Below are 22,327 nucleotides of genomic sequence, written 5' to 3'. Positions count from 1 at the left end.
GGGAAATGGAGTATGTCCATTCTACCATCCCCACATTCTGTGCCCTGGTTTGTCTTCTTTGAAGAAAAATGAGCTTAAGCTGATACTGAGGCTAAGAACAGGACACACAATGGGTAAAAGATTTGATGTCCTCATGGGAAGAAGCGATTCGCAGCTCTGCGATGAATGTGATGTTTTGGAGGACATTATACATATAGCAGCCGTAAATATGAACGACAGAGTACAGCTGTGAATTGCGGATATCTTTGAGAATGTTGAATTGAAAGGCGGAAAAGAAAATTGGCGGTGGGTAGGACGGAAGAGCTTGGCAGAATTGTAAAGTTCTTTAACAGAATTGGAGTGAGGGCCTGATTGGCGGATCCTCTTCTACATGAGAAGAGGCGATATGACAGCGAGTCGCAGTCAAAGCCTCAGTAAAATCATAAAAAAAAGTATTATAATACATATTATTACCTACAGTGCCAGTTGGTGGTCCTCGAAATAGCATTTTGTGAGAGTGTTCCAATAGTTTACCTTCTACAGACCTGGAATACGCCGATGACAATGTAAAATTATGTCGAAACCACCAATGTAAAAATCTGAATTGGCAACAAGTTCGCGCTCTTTTCACACTATACGGTTTTTTTCCGTCACAAGTTAAGTTTGTGGTTTAGTGTTGTGCTGTGCCGTACGATTTAAAACTGTCTAATGTGAGAGTGGCCGTCCTGACGCCGTAAATACAGTGGCAATGGACAGCTGCTATATGGTGCCATTTAGGTTTTCAACCGTCACTGTGTAATGTAAAAACGGCCATGCTTTTTTTCACGCCACTAAAAGAGTGTCGCCGTATGGTCAAAACCGTATAATGTGAAAGGAGCGTTACTGTTCAAAACAATACAAAATTAGGTGTTAGAAATGAAACATAAGTTATTATAAATCAACAGTTTATTGATTCAACAGATTCCTATACATGTTATTATGCATTTTGAACACAAAATACTCATCAATGCGTTAGTTACAAACAAAAAAAAACATTTCGTTTCCATAGTGGGTACAGAATCCATTTGGATTCATTACCAATTAATTTTTATTAATATAACATACATTGTCAATATCAGTTTATTGTCATCGAGTAATAATGATGACAGATAAATAACAAAAAAATTATATAAAACAAAATGGTAACATTAAGCGCCAATTATTATTAACAACAAAAATGCTTCGCAATATTATTACTAAATCACATATCTCTGTAAGGGGGTCTAGGACGAATTGGCACCGGCACAACAGGGCGCCACGCAATCCAATGAAATTCGAAAACTTTATAATACTTTATAAAAAAATTATAGGTTATTTATATTTCAATTATATTATTATTCAATACTTGGTGAGAATTTAAATATGCACACGTAAATAATGGTTTAATTGTGCATATGTTTAAGTTTCAACAAGAAGACAGCTCTTTTATTATATGAAGCCTCAGTAAAAGGCATATGTTAAAAACAAAATTCCTCGTCTACTTTCTGTATAAAATCGGAACGAACGTCTTATTTATTTCATTCGACAGTGCGACGGCGCCCAATTATCCTGGCGCCCAGTTGTTCCATTCCCCTGTAGGGGGTAACTACTATGTAGGTAGGATTCGGTTGATTTTATATTAAATATTGTTTTTATAATATACAATGCCATTAAAATCTATGAAATTGATAATCATATTATTAAGAATCTATATTTATTATCGCTCATTTATAATAATCTCATAGATAATTTTTTAAACTTGTTTAAAGTCATCCAAATAATTTAATTATATTCACAAAAATGGTTGTTGTATACTTGTAATCGTTTTTCTTCATCGTCGTAATAAATAATAAATAATAAATAAATTTGCTATGTATATTTTCACTAGTGGAGATACATTCTAATTATATCTCTCGAAATATTAATGTACTTTGATGTTTTGGCCATTTGTCTAAGCCTAATTAATCGAGTAGTTAACCATTTTGAAGGCGGAAAAGAAAGATAAACCTTCGATATAAGAAGCCGGTGAGCGGAACTTGACGTAAAGTGTTTTAACTAATTAAAATATTGTCTTGTGCATAATGATTGATAAAAAGGCATGTTCGTGTATACAAAACTTAACCTAGCGTTAAAATAACTTTGGCAACGCGGTTCTGACCGTGTTTTTAAACAATAATTTCGACTGTTCAAAGATGAAATTATTCATTTTATTACATGCACAAAGTTAACGAGTTTTGTCCAGTAAAACTGATCATTTTTAATAGTACATTTTATAAGAGAATACTGAAAATGCTAATAAGATAACATATATTATATATATATCAACAGTTAAAAGAAACGTGTACCATACTCGGCGAAGGTCACTAATGTCAATCATGTTTGTACTGATGTTTTTATCCGTCTGCAGACTGTCTTACGGAAACGCTTAAAATTTAAAACAATTTATTGTTGACTTCTCTCGACTTAATTTTTATTACAAATCAATGTAATACATAAAAAAGTAATGCAAAATTAAATTGTAAACAATTACATTTCAAAGCAATATAAAATTTAATTTACTCGTACCTATAATGTTAGTCGAATATAATAACAATAATTGTACAGATTGCATGTCATTAAATTTTAATGCCATAACAGTTTAAAAGTACACCGCAACTAAAATACGTTAAATATATTATATTTACCGATTAGCACACTGATATTGAATGTCCAGTTTTTTACCGAAATTTATGTATTATACACAAAACACTGTAAAAATATTGTACCTACTTGTAAATAAGGTATTTGAGAAAATATTGTCTCATTCAAATTCTTCATATTAATAATATTTAATTAATTAATAATAAATAAATATTTATGTATAAACATTTGAATCTTTCAAATTCATACAAAACTGGACATAAAAGATCCATGCATTAACCTATCGATTATGTGATGTTTTCTTTTGTTTAACACACGGCGACGATTATTTTATCATACGTCATGAATGAAAACTAGACGATACACCAGCATATTAATCGTGGGGTCACTGCCAAAAGTTGATACGTCCAGAAATCATGTTATGGAGTAATAGCAATTTGAAGTTTGACATGGCCTCTAAAATTAGGCATAATGCTAATTTCATTTTGCTTTATGTGCATGTTCTATTTATATTGGATGACCTTAATTTTTTTTCCAGCATACATATTATTTATAATATATAGGACACATAATCCGTTGTTAACTCTAAATACCTAAATTATTGACTTACCAACTTTTGGCAGCAACCACACGATTTTAGTTGTTCAATTTTGATTGTGGCATACTCTTTAAATTAATGTTTGCACTAGTCATAGGCACAAAATCGAGCAGACGAGAAGTCCAAGACGACATACAAAGTACATGGGATTTATATGAAATGTTACAACATGACGTCTGCGCGACTACGTGCCAATGACTCTTATCATTCTTATCACAAATTGTCCAATAAATATGAAGTAGTAAAACGTTTAAATATTGTATCTACATACAACCTTTTGGCGACTAGCATTCGAGTAACACAATCTACAGACTGCTTTGCAGCGTGTGACGCAGGGTGGGGTGGGGTTCTTATGGCGACGCGTCGATCTTCTTGATGATCTCGTTGGTGAACTCGGAGCACTTGGCCTTGCCGCCCAAGTCTCCTGTCAGGTATTTTCCGTCCTTGATGGTGGCGAAGCAGGCTTTCTCGATTTTGTCGGCGTGAGAGTTGAGCTTCATGTGGCGGAGCATCATGACGGCGGACAGGAGAAGGGCTGTCGGGTTGGCTAGATCCTTGCCGGCGATGTCTGGCGCTGTTCCGTGGACCTATGACGAAATTAGTTGTCAGTTATTTATATTCTTCTAAGGAAATGAAGCGTTTATATTATCATGTACATATACGAAAAAGGGTGAAGATATTATTTCTGAATTTGTTTAAAATGTGCAAACAATAGAATACGTAAATTAGCCAGAAAAAGATAATATCGACTACCTCATGGAATAACACACCAACTCGAAATAGTGTGTTTTATGTTTTTTGAGTTATTGTTGCATAGAAAAAAATTCCACACCAGGATTGGATTTTTTTCTCGAAAAACAGCCAAAATATTAAAATAATACTCGTAAGTAGAGTTATGATTATATAACATTTTTTGTATTATCTTAAATAACATGGAACAATAATCCACATGTAGTTGGTATCACAAGTTATTGTTATTATTTTTTAAGATATAAATTATAATTTAAATAATATTTGCATAAAATAAACGGATTTCGCTACACATTTTTTGATTGGTTTTTTTGCTCTCCTGAAAAGTTGATAATTTAGAGTTAGTGTGTTATTCCATGAGTTAGTCGATATGTATTCATGAAATATTGATCTTTGAACTTACAGATTCGAATAGGGCTCCGTTCAGTCCGATATTACCAGATGGCGTAAGTCCTAAACCACCGACTAAACCAGCGCACATATCAGACATGATGTCTCCATAAAGATTAGGCATCACCTAGTAAAGAAATATACATGATTAATAATCTTAGAATTTAAATAATATTGTTGCCATTGAATTTCTCTATAAAAAAAAACAGTGTGTGTACTTATGTACGCACGTTAGAAGTTATACTTCTTTGGCGTAACAAAACAAAAACAAAACTTGTGATAACCTAGATTCTTTGACTAGCTCTTAATTATCTTGTTAAATTACACACTCAAGAAAAGGGGTCGCTTATTGGAGCGCTGTTGGTTTATTTCTATACACTTTAACTTATATAATTATTTCTCATTGTTTTTATTTTTAAAGTAACTATCATTCCGACATTTAATCATTTATTTACGTAAGGAATTGCAAATGGCCGACAATAATAAATTAATAAACAATAATAAAAACGGAACAATAATTCTACTATCAAACATGCGTTTGTATGCATTGTACAGCTGACTGATTCGAAGCTAACTTCATACTTTCGTAACGGTGTGCGCGAGCAGTTCTCAATTTCACTCTCTACCAAACGCCCCAAAAGAAGTATAACTTCAAAAATGTTATCAATTTTCATTTCACCACCTATATAAGTCGCTTGCATGTGTACATTGTCTAATAGGGGCTTTACACATGCATAGATTTGCTGGCAACAATACTATTGTCATGACAAAAATGGATACGAGTAAACACTTGTCGTGTCATGTTACAGCCAAACACAAAGCATTTGGAACGCCAGCCTGTTTACATATTTTTGCCATTTGCAACTTTGAAATACGATACGAAATACGACATGTGTTTTTTGTTTTAAAAATTTATCAACTTAAACACATACTCAAAATATGAATTTGTATATAAAATGAAAAATGACATTAATCCATGAATAGGCTTGTGTTTTAAAATCTTTCAAGTTTTGTTTTCATTATATTACAATTACAGTAATATAACCCCGTGTGATAGATTAATCGCGAGCCCAATACTACAAGGTTCCAAGTGTTTATTTTTGACAAAACAAATCTAACAATGAAGTAGTATAAGCTGCCTCATTGTTACTTATGTTTCTCCAAAAATCCACACGCGTAGTGACGATTAAAATGTGATTGAAATATATTGGTGTAGCGCCTGTACACGTGAATGGATTTACTGGCAGCAATAGTGACAATAAATGTCTACATGTAAAAGTGCTGACTGTCTCTTCAATGCATTCTTTAAGAGTGAGCGAGACGCGATGTTATCATTTTATGGTACCATTGTCTGAATCTGTCAAATAGCACTATACGATGACAACATCGCGTCTCACTGACGCTTGAAGAATGAGATCGGAGACAGACAGCACTTGTACGTGTAAACAGTTATCGTCACAATAGTTTAAATACACACTTTTTTTGATGCAAGTAAATCTATGCATGTGCACAGGCACTATTAGAATAAGCGTGTTTTAATTTTCTTGAAACATGAAACCTTTAAACATTCAAAGAGTATTTACTCTAAACTATGTTTCTGCTGATAATGATTTTTGTCTGATTTGTGACACCATGAAAGCTTGACATAGGCGTGTTGATTAACAAAAAAAATGTCACATTACTTTTGCAACGACTGATTATACTGTCTACAAAAAATTTCCAGACGGAAGGTTATCTCACGTAATGATAATAAAATGAAAAATAAACATAAAAATTGACAAACACTTTAAAACAGCTGATTACGTAATTATTGTTGTGCTATTTACTACGAAGATATGATATGACATTTTCAGGGACATAATAATAGGCCTTGAAGATACTTACGAGGACATCGTATTTGCTGGGATCCTGGACCATGTTAAGGCATACGGTGTCGAGGTACTTCTCTTCAAACTTTACATCGGGATATTTCTCAGCCATGTCACGGCAGCATCTCAAAAAGAGACCGTCTGACATTCTCCTGGAATTTTATAATCAAATAACGCATTAATATTATTATGTAAAATGCAGTTTGATAAAACAATATTTATGAATCAATTCAGATCAACGATGGTTTTTTAAATTCAAGCAGAGAAAGAGAAAAAGATGAGAGAGGATAGTGATACTAGACAAAGGAAGAGAGATAATATAAAGAAGAGATGGAAGACAGAGGGAGAGAGGCTCTGAGGGAGCAAAGAATAGAGGAGATATGAGCGAATGGAGGGGACAAGACATAGTGAGAAAAGTGAGGAGAGACGATAGGTCAAGCATGTATGAAACTGAATTATACAAGTTCTTGGAAACATTTGTTTGAAACTCAATGCAAATATGTATTGCTATCAAATTAAATGAATTTTTTGATTGTTAACATTGTAAAAATTTGCATGCTTAAATCGAAACTGCATCTAAAGTTGGAAGAGTAAACCTCTTCCCGGAAACATGTCCACACTCGTTTGTAAATTTGCACATGTTTTCTATCCATGGGTATTTATTTGTATACAGTTTTTATACTAGGTATGTTTACTTTTTTGCGGACAGATATATATATCTAGGTCTATACTAAGCTTTATAGAGAAGAGGGGACTCATTGCAAATATAATTTAAGGAACGGGGCATAAATAGAGAAAATATGGGAAGAGAGTTAGCAGACAGTATGTGATTGAACAGACATGAGGGAACAGATAAGGGAGAGTAAAGAAGGAGAGTTTTAAGAGAGAGAGAGGAACGTATTTTTTTCTCAACATGATTTTATTATAATATTAATTGCAGGTTATAAACAACATTCCTGCACTTTGTGATATTATGAATATAAATAAATGTTCGAGAAGGTTTCTGGCATACAATAATTCTACAACCACGTCATTACACGCACCGACCATGAAATTCGTAATGAAAGAGACTCACATAATGTTGGCCTTGTGTACGGCAGTGACCTTGGATCGTCCGACGGCCCTGGTGTATTCGAATGCGAACTCAGCGACACGCTTACTGGCATCCTCCGTGATGAGCTTGATGGACTGCACCACTCCGTCCACGATCTCGTGCTCAATACCCGAATACTCTCCTTCTGTGTTCTCGCGGATCGTGACCACGTCTACGTTATCATAGAGGGTCTTGTATCTAAACAAACAAATACCATTATATTAATATAGACACTAAATGTGTGTAACTGCACACATTGTTAAGATATAATTACATGTAATAACAACAACTAAAAACAATTACCGAACAGGTTGGTTGCATGCGTATGCGCCCCACTTATAACATGCAATGTAGTAACCCACTTTTTAAGACAAATAATAAATTATGATTGCTGTTCTAAGCAATCAATGTTACATCTTTTGATGGATTCATTTAGCTTACTATATATACTTCAGTAGCGAAGGGTGGAGGTCGGCTGTTAAGATCCGCCATAAATAGTGCACATTAAACTTTGATAGTCATACGTAAGTATCAGTGGCGAAGGGTGGAGGTAGGCTGTTAAGATCCGCCATAAATAGTGCACATTGAACTTTTTCAGACATACATATTTGTTTTCATTGAAATAAGACTACAATTTACAGATAGTGTTGGTTAGATTTTAAAATTCAATTAAACCCTGAGAAACCAAGCCATAATAGATAGTAGTCAAAAAATACATGTCTATCTATAAAATATCTAAAATTATGCAATTAAGTCATACATAACATTGAGTATTTTATAGATAGAATAATATTTTTTATTTATTATAGTTTGGTTTACGCAGGGCTTAATGAATTAAAAAAATGAACCAACAATATGTGTAATATGTATTCTTAATCCAACGAAAACAAATAACTATGAATGAAAAAGTGTGCACAATTTTGTCGTATCGCCCAAATTAGACCAAATCTATTATGGTTTCGTTTAGGCAGGGTTTAATTGATTTTTAAAAACTAATTAACACCATCTGTAAATTGTAGTCTTAGTTCAATAAAAACAAATACATATGACTAACAAAGTTTAGTGTGCACTATTCATAGCGAATCTTAACAGCCTACCTACACCCTTCGCCACTGGTAAGTATTTGATTTTATTGAACTAACACTACAATTTACAGATAGTGTTGGTTAGTTTTTAAAAAATCAATTAAACCCTGCCTAAACCAAACCATAATGCTTCTGGTACACTTTGGGCGATGTGACTAAATTGTGCACACTTTTTCATTCATACTCATTTGTTTTCGTTGGATAAAGAATGCATATTACGCATATTGTTTGTTCATTTTTTTAAATTCATTAAGCACTGCCTAACCAAACTATAATAGATAACAAATATTATTCAATCTGTAAAATATCCAAAGTTATGAATGATTTAATTGCAAAATTTTAGATATTTTATAGATAGAAGAGTATTTTCTGACTATTATCTATTTATTATGGCTTGGTTTCACAGGGTTTCATTGAATTCTAAAAACCAACTAACACAATCTGTAAATTGTAGTCTTATTTCAATGAAAACAATTACGTATCACTGACAAAGTTTAGTGTGCACTATGTATGACGGATAATAACAGCCTACCTCCACCCATCGCCACTGATATACGTACTATCGTATATCATAGTACAAATACTATAAAAAATACAATCATAGTCAAGGATGTTTGAAAAAACCTTCTTCTATTATAGAGATCTAAATGTAAATGAAATTGAAGCAAAAAAAGAACCTCTCTCCCACTGATTAAGTTAGTCACAAGTGACTTAGCACACCAGGTTCATTTGCGGAGAACTTAACACTACTGCTATGACATTTATTTGTCAATTTGCAGTCCGTACAAAAAGACAATCTGTCATTATGAGTGAATAATACTACACTTTGGCATTATTATTTAGTTGAAAAATCCTTTAATATTTGTGTAAAACCGTTTATAACTACAGTCGAGTAAGTAATCACAATAAACATAAAAGAAAATCGGAATGCCAACTGAGCGATATTAATATTTGTGGAAATTACCAACTTAACCATGCTTTATGTGTTTGCTAAATAATTTCAAATGTCATAAAAGAAATAAAGTATAGGGTTCCTTCTATTTATAGATGAAATTCTTTGATAGTACAGTTTGGTAATAAGTAAAATATTTTTTATGAAAAAATGAGTTGACCACATAGTACCCCTTTCTAATTTTTCACATACCTACTACAGTTTGGGTAACACTTCTCTAACATATCTGGTTCTGAGAATTAAAGTGGGTTATAAAACGTGACTTGAGATGATAATGATCGTAGTCACTATCAGTATTAATAAAAAAAAAAAAGGTTTTTTCACTCAATACAAAAAACCAATGTCTCTCTCCTTTTTGACAATTTGTTTATTTCTATTTATGTTACCATTCTTCCATCTTCATACCATCTTCACTCCGAAGCAGAACATACGGGCCTTCGCAAAGTGGAAGATATATCAATAGCCTTTTTTTATAGGGAATGGTTGGATAGAAAAACACTTTGAAAAACAGGTATTTTTAGTCTAATTACGGGTGAACATTAGTACGTAACTTGTTTCAGAATAAAAATCGTATCCATATTAAATCTACTTCTTCCAAATACCTAATTATAACATAGGATGTTTAAAAACTCACCCTTCTATGCTCCTGCAGGGCCTGACATTGGCATATAAGCTGAACTCTTTCCTCAGGGCGAGATTCAAGGATCGATGGCCTTTGCCGACAGGTGTCATCAAAGGTCCTTTGAGGCCAATTTTGTTTCTGTTTACTGAGTCTATGGCTTCTTGGGGAATGCCAAACTTTCCATCGGCACCCTGAGAAATAAAATGAATATAGAAATGTTATGTTACATAATAATTGTCACTGCAATGAAATAATTTGTGGAAGCTCACATAGCCTCAGATCGCTAGAAATAACAGCTAGGGAGCCAACATCATGTGTTAAAACAGATGCCCCAGTTTTTAGTCTTAAGACTTTGAAGAAGGAGAGAAACAGCTCTTACAACAAATTTCAACAATAATTATCGTGAGGTAACTGTCAAAAGTTGGTAAGTCTCGAAATCATGTTATGGAGTAATTCCAATTTGAAGTTTGACATGCCCTCTAAAATCAGGCATAATGTGAATGAATTTCTTTGTACTTTATGTACGTTCTATATTATATCGGATGACCGTGATTTTTTTTCTAGCATACTTATTTATATAAATAGACACATAACCCGTTGTTTACTGTAAATACCTAAATTATCGGTATACCAACTTTTGGCAGCAACCCCATGAATTATAAAACAAAATGTTGTTGACAAGCAAACATATAAGAGTGTATCACAAATCGTCGAATTAAAAACGCGTGTGTCACAACTTCTGTCTCCCTTCTGCCTAAATGACTCCTCACCGAGTCAACGTTGCCTAAGTTTTTGCTCGTCGAACGTCAACACTACGTAGAGAATCGGGGTCTTAACTCTTCCCTACTGCATCGACCGTTGCACCACGTAAAGGTCGAGCCGTAACTTCTCTTTACATCATGAAAACTAAATCGGCCTCCGCCGGTTGAAGTTCGGTATTTAGAAAATATTGCATTAACTTGATTTGAGTCATAAAATTACTCGGAAATGTAAATGTAATCAAGATATAAATCCTTGTGAATGATAATATTTTGTTTTAATTTATGTCTACCCAGTTATGAATTAATTGATAATTTATATACTAAATAATTGCATTGAATCATAAACATCAATAAACAATATGGAAATTATTATTGCTATAGAATAAATAAGCACAGTCTATAAAACAAAAATTACTACAGTAGGTATAGGAGTATGTTTGTGTACAAAATATTGATAATTCATAGTAGGTAGTAATAATGATTATAAATTAAAAAAAGTGACTAACATGAACTGATAAGGTTCATATTAGTAAGTTAAGGCACACCTACAATAATGCCAGAGCTGTTAGTACCCACAATTTTTTTAAAGTTGGTTTCTGTGAAAAAATCGAATGGGTTCTCGGTTCCATCAAATGAAAAATCTGATTCGAGATCCGGTTCTCAAAAAAAACATTAGCCTTGTATTCCAGTGCGTAATGCACTGATCTTTCATCCGGGGACCCGAATTCGATCTCGGAGGTCACAATATATTAATGTTATTTTCTTTAAGTCTGGGTGTGATTGTTTATCTTCTATTACTAAATACACCACTGTCATTGGGACTCATGGCCTATAGTAGTATATAACCTATGTATCGTCGGTCCCTATTAAGAAAGTCGGATCTGAAATTTTGTCATTTTCGGATTATTACATAAAAGTTATTTAAACACTTTAAACATTTATACCACAATCACAATTTATTTTGTTTGTTTGAAAAATTTCGAGATACTCAAGTTAAAAATGACGGATCTACCGAGAGTGTCCGAATAACAATGTCGGTTCTTACCAACCGACATTGTTGGCTGGGCGTGGGTGAGCAAGATGCGTCGGATCTGACAGTTGCTGCTATGTTCACCGGACAGAGTGATGTTTTTATAAACGTTTAGAAAAGTTTCTATAAACCATATTTTTATTCATTATGGCAAGCAATAGGTCACAAAGGATATTTGATGAAACATCTTTGATTGCTCGTACTGAAAAATAGCATTTTGCAGATCCGACTTTTTTAATAGGGACCAACGGTATAACACTATAAGTATCGTAAGAATATTTTATTTTATTTTATTTTAAAAACTCAAAATGTAGGTGGCTATCAAAGATGTTGGAAAAACTTTCTTTTATAAAGATGAAGCCCAAATGTATGAAATTGAAACAAAAATGGACCTCGGGTCCAAAGTAAAGTTAGCTACAAATGAGTGCAGGATCATTTACAAAGAACTTCACACTGCTGCCATGACATATATTTGCTAATTTGCAGGGCATATGAAAAGACAATCTGTCACGATGAGTAGATAAGCAGCCCAAAATACTACACTGCACACGAGTAAGTAATCAAAGGAATACAAAAAATAGCAAAATAATGTGAGTAAATAATAATGTAAAATGTTAAACAGAAATAATGTATTGGCAACTTCTCAAATTCTTTGGTGTCTACACAATTTTTTCAAGATATCCTTACCAGGTGAACATTTGGACAACACTATTTGTAGATATTTAATCACACTAGTGAAAAAGTTTTATAACATTACTACGCCGGGCGGCTCTCGTGGCGCAGTGCGTAAGGCGCTGGCCTTCCATCCAGGAACTCCGGGTTCGATCCCAGTAAGGACATATATTTATGTGATTTTCTCAAAGCCTGGGTGTTTGTGATTATTCAAATAATTGTAACATCAAACATGTACAAAAAAGCAAGGGCATGGTTAAGTAATGAAAAAAAAAAAAAACATTTTGCCAAAATAGCACCAAATAATAGCATAATAGAATGACAAGAACCCTTCAATTTTAAGGGGTTTTGGTTTGGGAATCCCACGATTCAGAATCATGGGTTCAAAATTATTAAAGGGTTCAAAGAGTTCTGGGGTTCGGTTCCGGTTCCGTTTCCAGCACTGGATAAAACATTTAACTCTATAAATAAATAATCAACGAGTTTAGTTGTGAAAATTTAAAATGTGTAATAGATTCAAGTAATATTTACCCTGACTGGAGTCACATCCACCGATTCCCATTCAATGGGAACATTGGCAGATGCGAATATCTTCTGCACAGCAGCTGATATTTCTGGCCCAATTCCATCTCCAGGAATTAGGGTGCATTTTGTCAATCCAGAGCTGTACGCTCTCGCCGCAACGGGCCGTGAAAGGGGCTAAAAATGAATATCAAAACAAAATTTAAACCTTATCACAGAATGATCTACAATCATTTGAGAATTGCGAAGGCTACAAATAATACGTAGCATAGTACTTGTTAAAAGACCTTCATAATTCATTAAGATTTCATAGAAGATAACGATTGGCGTGTTTATATTTACAATGAATTAAGATAAACAGTGTATTTCAAAGAAATAAAGATGATTATATATTCACACTTAACTTAAAATAACACACTTAAAATAGAATAAAAATTTTCAAAGGTATTTGAAGTTGACTTTTTGAAGGAGAAAAAAGCCGAGGTGAGTCCGAGAGAGGTATGATTAGTCTGCATACAAACATTGTGCAACCGTTGCGTTATATGCATTCTCTTGACAAAGTAACTCATGATATTTTATGATAAGGATGACATAACTTACCAGCTTTGCGATAAACCTAGCAGCCATGTCTAAACGAGCGAGAGAGATGCTGCGAAATCGCGACAAATTGCGAAACTAAAAGAGCGCATGACCGGATATTATTGAATTTGGAAATGTTGCTATTATTATCAATTAGGGTATAACAAATTAGGTCGTTTCCGATTCAAATTTTTGTAGAATTCTTCTTACTAAATAATAACAAGAAAACAAATGTGATTTTTATTTTTTTATTTGACCTCTCCATTCTGTGTACCTACCTATGTTATCTGTAGTTCCGTCATTTATTTTTTTGTACATGTTTTATTTTATAATACAAAAATACAATGCAGATTAAATATTAAATTATTATTGTCAGTATTTATTTTAATTTTATCAGTTAATGGTTTGTACAGGGCATTGTAATGATACTTTATTACCGTGGTAACTGAAGCTTGAAATAATGGAGTGGTAACATCGTCAACATTGTTTTGACGTTTAAATTCTGACAGTTCTGTGGACGTCACAATAAATAAAAATATTGCATATTGCGTGCGATGGAGATCTCGTTATCAAAAAAGTTATCATCGCTCTGTGTAATTTCACAAAAGAAATTAGAAAACATACTATCAACATGTGGCGACAAAAAAGATTTGATCATAGAGCCTAGTATTTTAGAGGCATTTGAACGTATTGGAGGAGCGTCATGGTTACGGTATGAATTTAAAAAAAAATAGATTTACTTTCATAAACGGATTCTCATTAAGTTTCATATTTTCTTCTTCTTGTGATATCCCCTATTACAGATCGGCCACTACCAGGGCGATCTTTTCTTCGTTGTCTGCTACCCAGAACAGTTTGTTGAGCTACACTCCTATCAATCACAGAGATATGAGCTGGAGAATGCTGTATCTTTGTCGTCTCACATCTTGGTTGGCCTCGTGAAAAATTTACATGAAACGAATTCACAAAGTGTCACAGCCAACTTGAAAAGCGAAAAACGCCTCCAGCTATTCTAAATAGTACTTAACACGTTTCCGTTATTTTTATCGGTCCAAAATAACATGGATATCACTTGAAGCAATTCCATAAACAATGCGGTTATTTATAATAATTTTAATAACACAATTAGTACATCTTACTTGATTCCAAATGCATCCCATTAGAATCTACAATTGGATAAAAAAGACCAATAATTAGAGATTCTAATAGGATACATTTGGAATCAAGTAATATGTGTTAACTGTGGTACTCAACGACATTTGACAGCGCGAGTCCAAGGACGGTATTTTAAAATATATCCCGCCTGACAGGTTAACTTCCCGGTTTAATTAAGTGACTGAATACGACATATCATATTTATCACTTTTTTTTATTGCTTTTGGAGTTAAGTGATATGTTAGAATAGCCTTGTAGGTGGGCTTGGTTCACCAACCTGTCGAATGTTCTACCTAGTGTTGAGATTGACAATAATGTGAAAAACCAATGATACTTAATAATAATTAGATTAGTAGCCTTCAAGTGGTGGTATTGATATATTCTCTAGATCTACTCAACAGATCTACTGAAATTTCAGTTAACTTGGCAACACTGGTTCCATCACTGAGCTATATCCCCAGGCTTAGATTGGTGAAAATATCTCCTGTTATACATAACTTGAAATAGTGAAAAAAATTAACTATAAATTACACAAGTGCTTTACAAGTTTCTTCAATTTCTTGCCTTTTTTGAGTCGGCCATCCAACACTCGGCACTCAAAGCAGATAAGGAAGTTTCAACAGTAACAAAACAGAAGTCACCAGTTTAAACTTATTTTTCTTCTTCCGATGGAGCTATAGCTCAATTCTAGTCTCATCCTTCTCCAGCTGATACAACCTCTGCGGCACCTTTCCAGTCTTTGATGTTGAGAAGGGCTCATGTGCCGCTCTTCACCCCCTCCTCGAATTAATTCCACAATGTTTCATTCATTTATCAGAGTCAAAATAACAATAATTTGTTCATTTGACCACCCAATTTCATTTATATTTTTGCGTGCTCTGTTTACACTCATTTGTTTTTTTATTGCAGACAAAATGGCGTTGACAAAATTTACAAATTGGACCCAAAAATTGGATCAACGGCAAACACAAACAGAGTGTACTTAATTCCATCGTCTCTCATCAAATATAAATATGTCCTCGATCAAATCAACAGCCTCCTAAGCCAGAATGCTATTGACGAAAAAACAATTATAACAATCATCATAATTCCTAAAGTCTTAGCAATTTACGAAACTCTACTAGAAGAAGAAGGGCTATCGGAAATTGCCACATTGAAATCATTTCAATGGGAGCTTATTAATATTGATGAAGGTGTACTTAGTCTAGAGTTGCCATTTTTATATAAAGCAGTTTTTGTTGATAAAAATACATCTCTTTTAAATAGCATTTCAAATTCTCTATGGACTCTCTTTCAAGCTGTTGGGAAACCAAATATTTTCATCTCTGTTGGAAAACAATCGTCTTATATCCTTGAAATGTACGATATTTATTGTGAAACATTTAATCAAGACAGTAAAACGAAAGACGAAAGTGATTTTGGTGCGTTGCTCATCATGGACCGAGATCAGGATTACGCTTCAAGTCTCCTCACACCTTCCAGTTACACCGGATTGTTGTATGAAATATTCAACGTGAAATGCGGGAAGCTGGATTTGGATCTCAATAATATAAAACATAAACAGGGACAATTAAATCTCGACTTGAAGTTAGATAATCCAGAAAAGTCGGAAACCAAGCCGACTTCAATGGTTCTTGACGGGTTTACAGATCCTATCTATTCCGAAATCAGGTATCGACATTTTTCAACAGTATTTTCAACATTGAGTGCCAAAGCAAAAGAGTTAAACACAGAAGGTCATAGTATCGGAGACTTGGGAATAAATCAAATGAAAGAATACGTCGCTTCTAAGTTGCAACAAGTCGTCGCTACGAAACGTTGTCTCTCCAACCACGTACTTGCGTGCGAAACAATTGTCGCTGCACTCGGAGACAAATTTGAAGATATTCAAACTGTCGAACGTTCTATGTTGTACAACAGGAATAAAAAATCAAATTATTCTTATGTTGATGAACACTTTTGTACAGACATTGGTATGTATTCGTCGCTACGATTAATGTGTCTCTTGACTCTCACACAAGGAATTACTTACGACGAGTACAACAGCTTAGTTACAAAGTATCTCCATGCATTCGGATACAAATATTTGTATGTTTTCCAAAATCTGGCGTCTGCTGGATTGTTGATACTTCCTACGATTGGTAAACCACAATTGGGTCTCCCGAATCTATCGTCAATCAGCGACAGGTTACCTAGATGGCAAAACAACTTCCAAACGGCTGTTAACAAACTTAAACAGCTGCCAAACGAAAGCGTTGACACACCAGTCAATGACCCGATATGTCCGAGTTATGTGTTTAACAGATCTTACATACCTTTAGTAGCCGCTTTATCAAATATACTATTAAAGGCTGATAACCTTAATGAAGTGAACACAAAACTCTCGCTTATTAATGATGTGAAAATAGGTGGCGCTGCTTTCGACAATAGTTCAAAAGTCGACGAATTAGGAGAAAAACTGATGCGTGCAAATTTAATCAAGGAATCCAGCCCATTAAATGATATTGATGTTGGATGCAAGGACTTGGAGACGGCTACAAACTTTTTGAAGAGTTTAAAATATTCTCACTTCCCTCTTCGGCCTCGTAGTTTATTAGTTTTTGTAGTTGGGGGTATTACGCAAGCTGAAATAGCCGCTTGTCACTTGGTGGAAAAAATAACTGGTGGAAAATTAGTTATATCAAGTGATTCAATAATTTCCAGTGATAATTTAATACAGTCGGCAATAATTCAATAAGCATTGGAAACCTGGACGTATTTGATATCATCAGCACCTTCTTTCATTTTAAACACATTCCAGGACAGTCCGATTTGGTTGACGCAACATATGAGGCGTCTAATTCCAAAAAGCGATAAGTCCACATTTGGTCAAAATCGAGAAAAAAATACGCACGTATTCTTTATATAATTTTACACAATATGTATTGATCTATAATTTCCAAAACGCGACATAACCCTACGAAAAAAAAATATGTTAAGTCTCGATTTATTACAAAAAGCGCCAAGTCCGTGTTTCATATTATTTAAAGCTTGGTTGATTTCGCGCGTATTTAAGTCAACCAATAAGGGAACGTTCAATAGTGAAAAGGGCGTCTCCCATGCTGTAGCATCTGGTAAACTCATGACAGTGCCACGGAAATATGTGCCTTATGCGGAGTAAATTAAAAAGTGAGGTACAAATAGCGCTATGTCCAATTTTATTTTGCCTATATTTATTACATTTAAGAGTTTATCGGCTGAAACAAATTGTCATTTGGTTCTAATTTCGACATAGAATACAACGGAAAAAATAATCTCACGTTAAAACAAATAATTGAAGCTTGAAACATAAAAACGTTGTTTCCCGAAAATGTTGAATTGTGGACTTGTCGCTTTTTGTAATTAGACGCCTCATATATTATATTATTTTAGTCTATGGTTAGCCCAACCAAATCAGATATCGCCTCCCTCCAGATGGTTCGATTTCATCAGGTAATTCTACTTTTCTGGTTCGAATGTACATTATTTATAAAATATGGGATTACCATCTTTGTTAAAATTGTTTAAAAAAGTCCATCAAAAAGCCTATACATATCGCCTCTTGGTATTTTTGACAAAGTATGCAAAGCCGATATATTAGATCTGTGCTTGCCTGTCTTGCCAGAAAAAATGCGGTATTTAATTATGTGTGCGTTAAGCAATAAAAACATACCCAGACCTGCCGGGGCGCTTTCTTTATTGCGCATAAGTAAGGTGTGTATACATCTCATATAAATATATCAAAATAAGGAACACGCTACTTAGCGATACCATGCTTCTAAGTGGCATGAAAAACATTATTGTGTAAGGGCTCTTAGGTGTACTTGAAAGTCTTTAAATTCCACAAGCATTTATATAATTTTATTTGTTAGAATAGTGTATTTAGGATATTTTTTTAATTGACCCGTGTATAATATGAAAATAAATAAAACAATTTTATGTAACAAAAAAGTTTTATTATTAAAAACTATAAATTGTCTGACATAACAAAATGCATAAAGTATCTACATTACACCGTCACACATCATTTCACTATTGTGAACCTTAACAACATCCAAGGAAAGCATAGATTCTTTTTTGTGACTGTATTATACCGCCGTTCTAGAACCAGACTGTTGTATGTGAAAAAACATGGTTTTGAGATAACTGAATCCAAAGATTTTAGCTTCACTAAACCAAGTTATAAGACAATGAGCTTAGACACTACACTTATAGAACAATCTGACAGTTGTGTAGATGTAGGAAATTAAAAATACTAAGTTTCGAGCCACAGTTAAACTGTATTAAGTATTTTACAACAGTTTACTCCAGTGCGTACGCATAATTTCATTAGAAGAATGTATTTTGTGAATAACCCCATAATAAAATTGCATTTCCTCGATTATAATACGCATGTTTTTTCCTATTTTGGTGTCTCTGAATTCGGGGTCCATTTTATAATCGATGGGGTCTGACAATCGCTGTAAACTTCCACAGTTGTGATGAATCTTCACTGATTACTAGTAGTTGGGAGGAAGGTAGTCGAGTTACAGTAGCCGCTGCCTGAACATGGTTGAGATGGCAGAGGATATTTTGTGGGAAGACGCAGACAATGACACAAAGTGATTCAGAAAAACCGGACACTGAATCTGAAGAAATTTCAGACTCTGATGGTGAAAGTACATAAATAATATGCCTATTTTTATATCCTTTTTGTTGTGATTGTATGACTTTGTCTGTTATAATATTACATGTTTTTATTTTTTATTATTGGTATATAAAAATAAGGGTGCGTCTTATAATTGAGAAAATACGGTAGATATGACAGTTTTACTATTGAATACAGGTGTAGTGATAAAAGATGTATTATAGTTAACTCAAAACTGTATTTTTTCGAGATATTACAGTCTAGTTCTAGGACAGCGAATTATTATATTTTTCAAATTTCAGAAGTTCAATTTATTTTCTTTTAATATAGTATTACATACATATATCAATGTATCCATCATTTATTTATGACATTGTTTAATTAAAACAAATTTTAAAACGACCTTTATTACATATTATACAATAGAAAGTCAATTATCCGGACTAATTGGGATTAAAGTAGCCTAGTATCTACGCCAGAGGTCAACATGCGTAAATTACTCCTAATGAGGTACATGTGAAAATTTTAGAGTCAAGTCCGAAAAAATAAATATAAATAAACCTTTTAAATTCGTACGTGTGAATGCAACAAAGATGCCGCTGTCTTTTAACAAGCCACCATTGTAAACAGAGATTTTCTATCCTTATGACCTTGAAAACAAAGTACAGACCCTTACGACAGGATCTGAGTATCTATGACAGAAAATAAACTCTGATATCAATGTTGTTTTACCATAAATGAAACAAAACCAATTATCCAAGTGGAGACATATAAAATGAAACAGTTTTTTGATATTTTTATTACAGCACAGATGCTTTTTGTGTTTTATTAATTCTGGACCTTAGGAGAAGTTTATTATTCATTTTAAGTGCAATTAGCTTGTTTTTGTTAACTTGAAAGTCTGGAAAGGGTAATATTATTTAATACAAATAGACGTTAGGTAAACCCGATCCACGACTATGTCTTTTTCTGATGCATATACAAAATTGGTGGTAATAAAAATTAAATCCAGATAATTGAGTTTTTGACTATATCGTTAATATTTTACTTCCAATGTCACCAAACAGTCGACCGTGTGAAGTTAATACATATTCTATTTCTCTAGTTGCAATGATCTTGTACAAACAAATTACTTTCTCCAATATTGAGCAAATTTGTGGAAATGTTCTACAAGAGCGGCCATCACAGCTGTCACCGACATGTCCAATAAATTCTGTAAATAATGGACGGCCTCTTCGTCGCCTAAATCCAACCTGAAAAAAATAACAAAACCGTTATCCAGTAACTTCTAAATTAGATGGATATGAAATTGGAGATTCTATAACAATAACAACTTTTTATAGATATATAAAATTGAAGCTGAGCAAAAGATTCTTCTTCTTTTCTGGCGCTACAACCAACGTTCCCTCTAATCTTATTTTTCTATTGTGTGTGCGGATCATCAACGCATCTGAGCAGTGGCGTAACTAGGGTTGGTGTCACCAGGTGTGGCAAATTTACAACCACCTCACCCCACACCCCCACAAACATACAATTTTTCATTAAAACTTATATTTGTACTGCTTTTTTGGCACAAACACTTACGGTTTCAAAAATATTGTAAGAACTGTAATGTTTTCATAATCAGGACAACTAGGAGACTGTACTGACAATGTTTATTGCAAACTGAAACATGTCAAAGACTAAGAAATATAGAGGACCCGAGACATAGGTGGTCATTGATACACACTAAAATACGTATCTTCTTTTCGTATACTTCGGCACGCGATAGAACGGGACGGATATAGTGATCCCGCTTAACGTAAAATGTCACTTGTGCCTTGTCGCCTTTGTGCATTCGAGCAAAACTAAAATCTGGCAAAGGAAACTTTCGTTTACAATATTTTGTGTGAGGACTGCGGGGATGAAAACATGTGTGCGGACACATTTTGGTAACCTTACAGGGAACATTGGCTACAATCCTGGGTGAACCTTAACTGCGGTAAACAGACTTCTCCGTTCTATTTTCCTTCTCTTCCACTAAAAAAAAGGCACTTTATCGATGCTTGATCATCCAAACGTATTACGTGATCGATCCATTGCAAGTGCTGGGTTTTGATTAAACTGACGACGTTGGGCTCATCAAAGAGTTTATAGACCTCATGATTATAGCGACATAGCCAGATGCCATCTTTGCAGTTGGTCGCAGAGATTTTTCCCAAGATTCTACACTCAAATACTCGTAGCTTCTGGGAATCACTAACATTTAATGTCTGAATCTCTGAACTGTAGCAATGGTCTTAACAACGTTTATACAGGCAAAATCAAAAGATTACTAGACTAGAAACTTGATATTCATTTGTAGCAAACTCACACGATTGTGTTTGAGATTTATTTGCTAGGGTCGCACCGAGATAGAAATGCCAAACTGAGATTTTTAAAAATTGTTCTTTCGACAAATATCTATTCTAGCCACCTAGGTTTTAATTTTCGGCATCTTCAGGCTTTATGTACTTAAGTAACTAAAGAAATGATTGTAAAATGACACTATTTGAGACTATTAGTTTCAAAGTCGGTAACCTCCATTTTTAATTTTTTTCATATTATTCTTGATCCTGGTTATGTAAATACTTTTTCATATCCAGCTTTGTTTAAGTAAATACAATTAAACCAGAGGTTGATGACAAAGTTGTTTACATTCATCGGCCGCCATTTTTCTTATTTTCCGACTTAAGTTTTTTTTTTTTTCGACCATGTCCGATTCTAATAGGATCATATGGGCCTCCACAGAGTAGAGGTTTGTATTAACAGATTTTGTTTTTTACGAGAAATGGATGTCGGCCAACTGCTCAACAAATTGAAAAACAATGTGTACTTGCCAGACCCAGGATTCGAACCTGAGACCCACGGCGTGATAGTCCCAACGCTTAAGCCGTGCGGCCACCGTGGGTGTTTAAACATGACTTTTTATTCATTTTAATAACGATAA

The 22,327-nt window shown here is 33.9% G+C and overlaps 3 protein-coding genes across 4 annotated transcripts in view; 1 reads left to right on the top strand and 2 right to left on the bottom strand.

Annotated features, from left to right (window-relative positions):
- Positions 1-906: 906 nt before the first annotated feature.
- Idh3a (isocitrate dehydrogenase [NAD] subunit alpha, mitochondrial) lies at positions 907-13,651 on the bottom strand. Its single transcript, XM_085945787.1, has 7 exons — positions 13,581-13,651; positions 12,990-13,157; positions 10,008-10,186; positions 7,319-7,534; positions 6,260-6,395; positions 4,389-4,502; positions 907-3,822 (listed from the first exon to the last, which is right to left on the bottom strand). Exons 1-7 carry the CDS (start codon positions 13,605-13,607, stop codon positions 3,586-3,588), a joined length of 1,077 nt encoding a protein of 358 aa, XP_085801913.1. The 5' UTR covers positions 13,608-13,651; the 3' UTR covers positions 907-3,585.
- Positions 13,652-14,038: 387 nt separating this feature from the next.
- Vps33B (vacuolar protein sorting 33B) lies at positions 14,039-18,672 on the top strand. The gene is made up of 2 exons (XM_085946150.1): positions 14,039-14,271; positions 15,624-18,672. Exons 1-2 carry the CDS (start codon positions 14,114-14,116, stop codon positions 17,449-17,451), a joined length of 1,986 nt encoding a protein of 661 aa, XP_085802276.1. The 5' UTR covers positions 14,039-14,113; the 3' UTR covers positions 17,452-18,672.
- The window catches only part of Pi3K59F (phosphatidylinositol 3-kinase 59F), a 37,126-nt gene continuing 33,465 nt past the window's right edge, over positions 18,667-22,327 (bottom strand). For both annotated transcript variants that reach the window (XM_085946148.1, XM_085946149.1), the window contains one exon: positions 18,667-20,612. In XM_085946148.1, the coding sequence (XP_085802274.1) occupies positions 20,489-20,612 (124 nt within the window). In that variant the 3' untranslated portion in view covers positions 18,667-20,488. The remainder of the gene's footprint in view (positions 20,613-22,327) is intronic.

This window comes from Rhyacophila brunnea, unplaced genomic scaffold (assembly GCF_057557595.1).
Source record: "Rhyacophila brunnea isolate RB1 unplaced genomic scaffold, BYU_Rbru_1.0 scaffold_19, whole genome shotgun sequence".
NCBI lineage: Eukaryota > Metazoa > Arthropoda > Insecta > Trichoptera > Rhyacophilidae > Rhyacophila > Rhyacophila brunnea.
The sequence above is the reverse complement of the archived record's forward strand: the minus strand, read 5'-3'. Positions and strand labels throughout refer to the sequence as shown.

Excerpts from the sequence above, each read along its gene's own strand:
- Vps33B (XM_085946150.1), top strand. The coding sequence starts at position 14,114 with ATGGAGATCTCGTTATCAAAAAAGTTATCATCGCTCTGTGTAATTTCA. Across the intron at positions 14,272-15,623 it reads GGAGGAGCGTCATGGTTACG|ACAAAATGGCGTTGACAAAA; the intron begins GTATGAATTTAA and ends TTTTTATTGCAG.
- Idh3a (XM_085945787.1), bottom strand. The coding sequence starts at position 13,607 with ATGGCTGCTAGGTTTATCGCAAAGCTG. Across the intron at positions 7,535-10,007 it reads CCCTGCAGGAGCATAGAAGG|ATACAAGACCCTCTATGATA; the intron begins GTGAGTTTTTAA and ends TTGTTTGTTTAG. Across the intron at positions 4,503-6,259 it reads CCAGCAAATACGATGTCCTC|GTGATGCCTAATCTTTATGG; the intron begins GTAAGTATCTTC and ends TTTCTTTACTAG.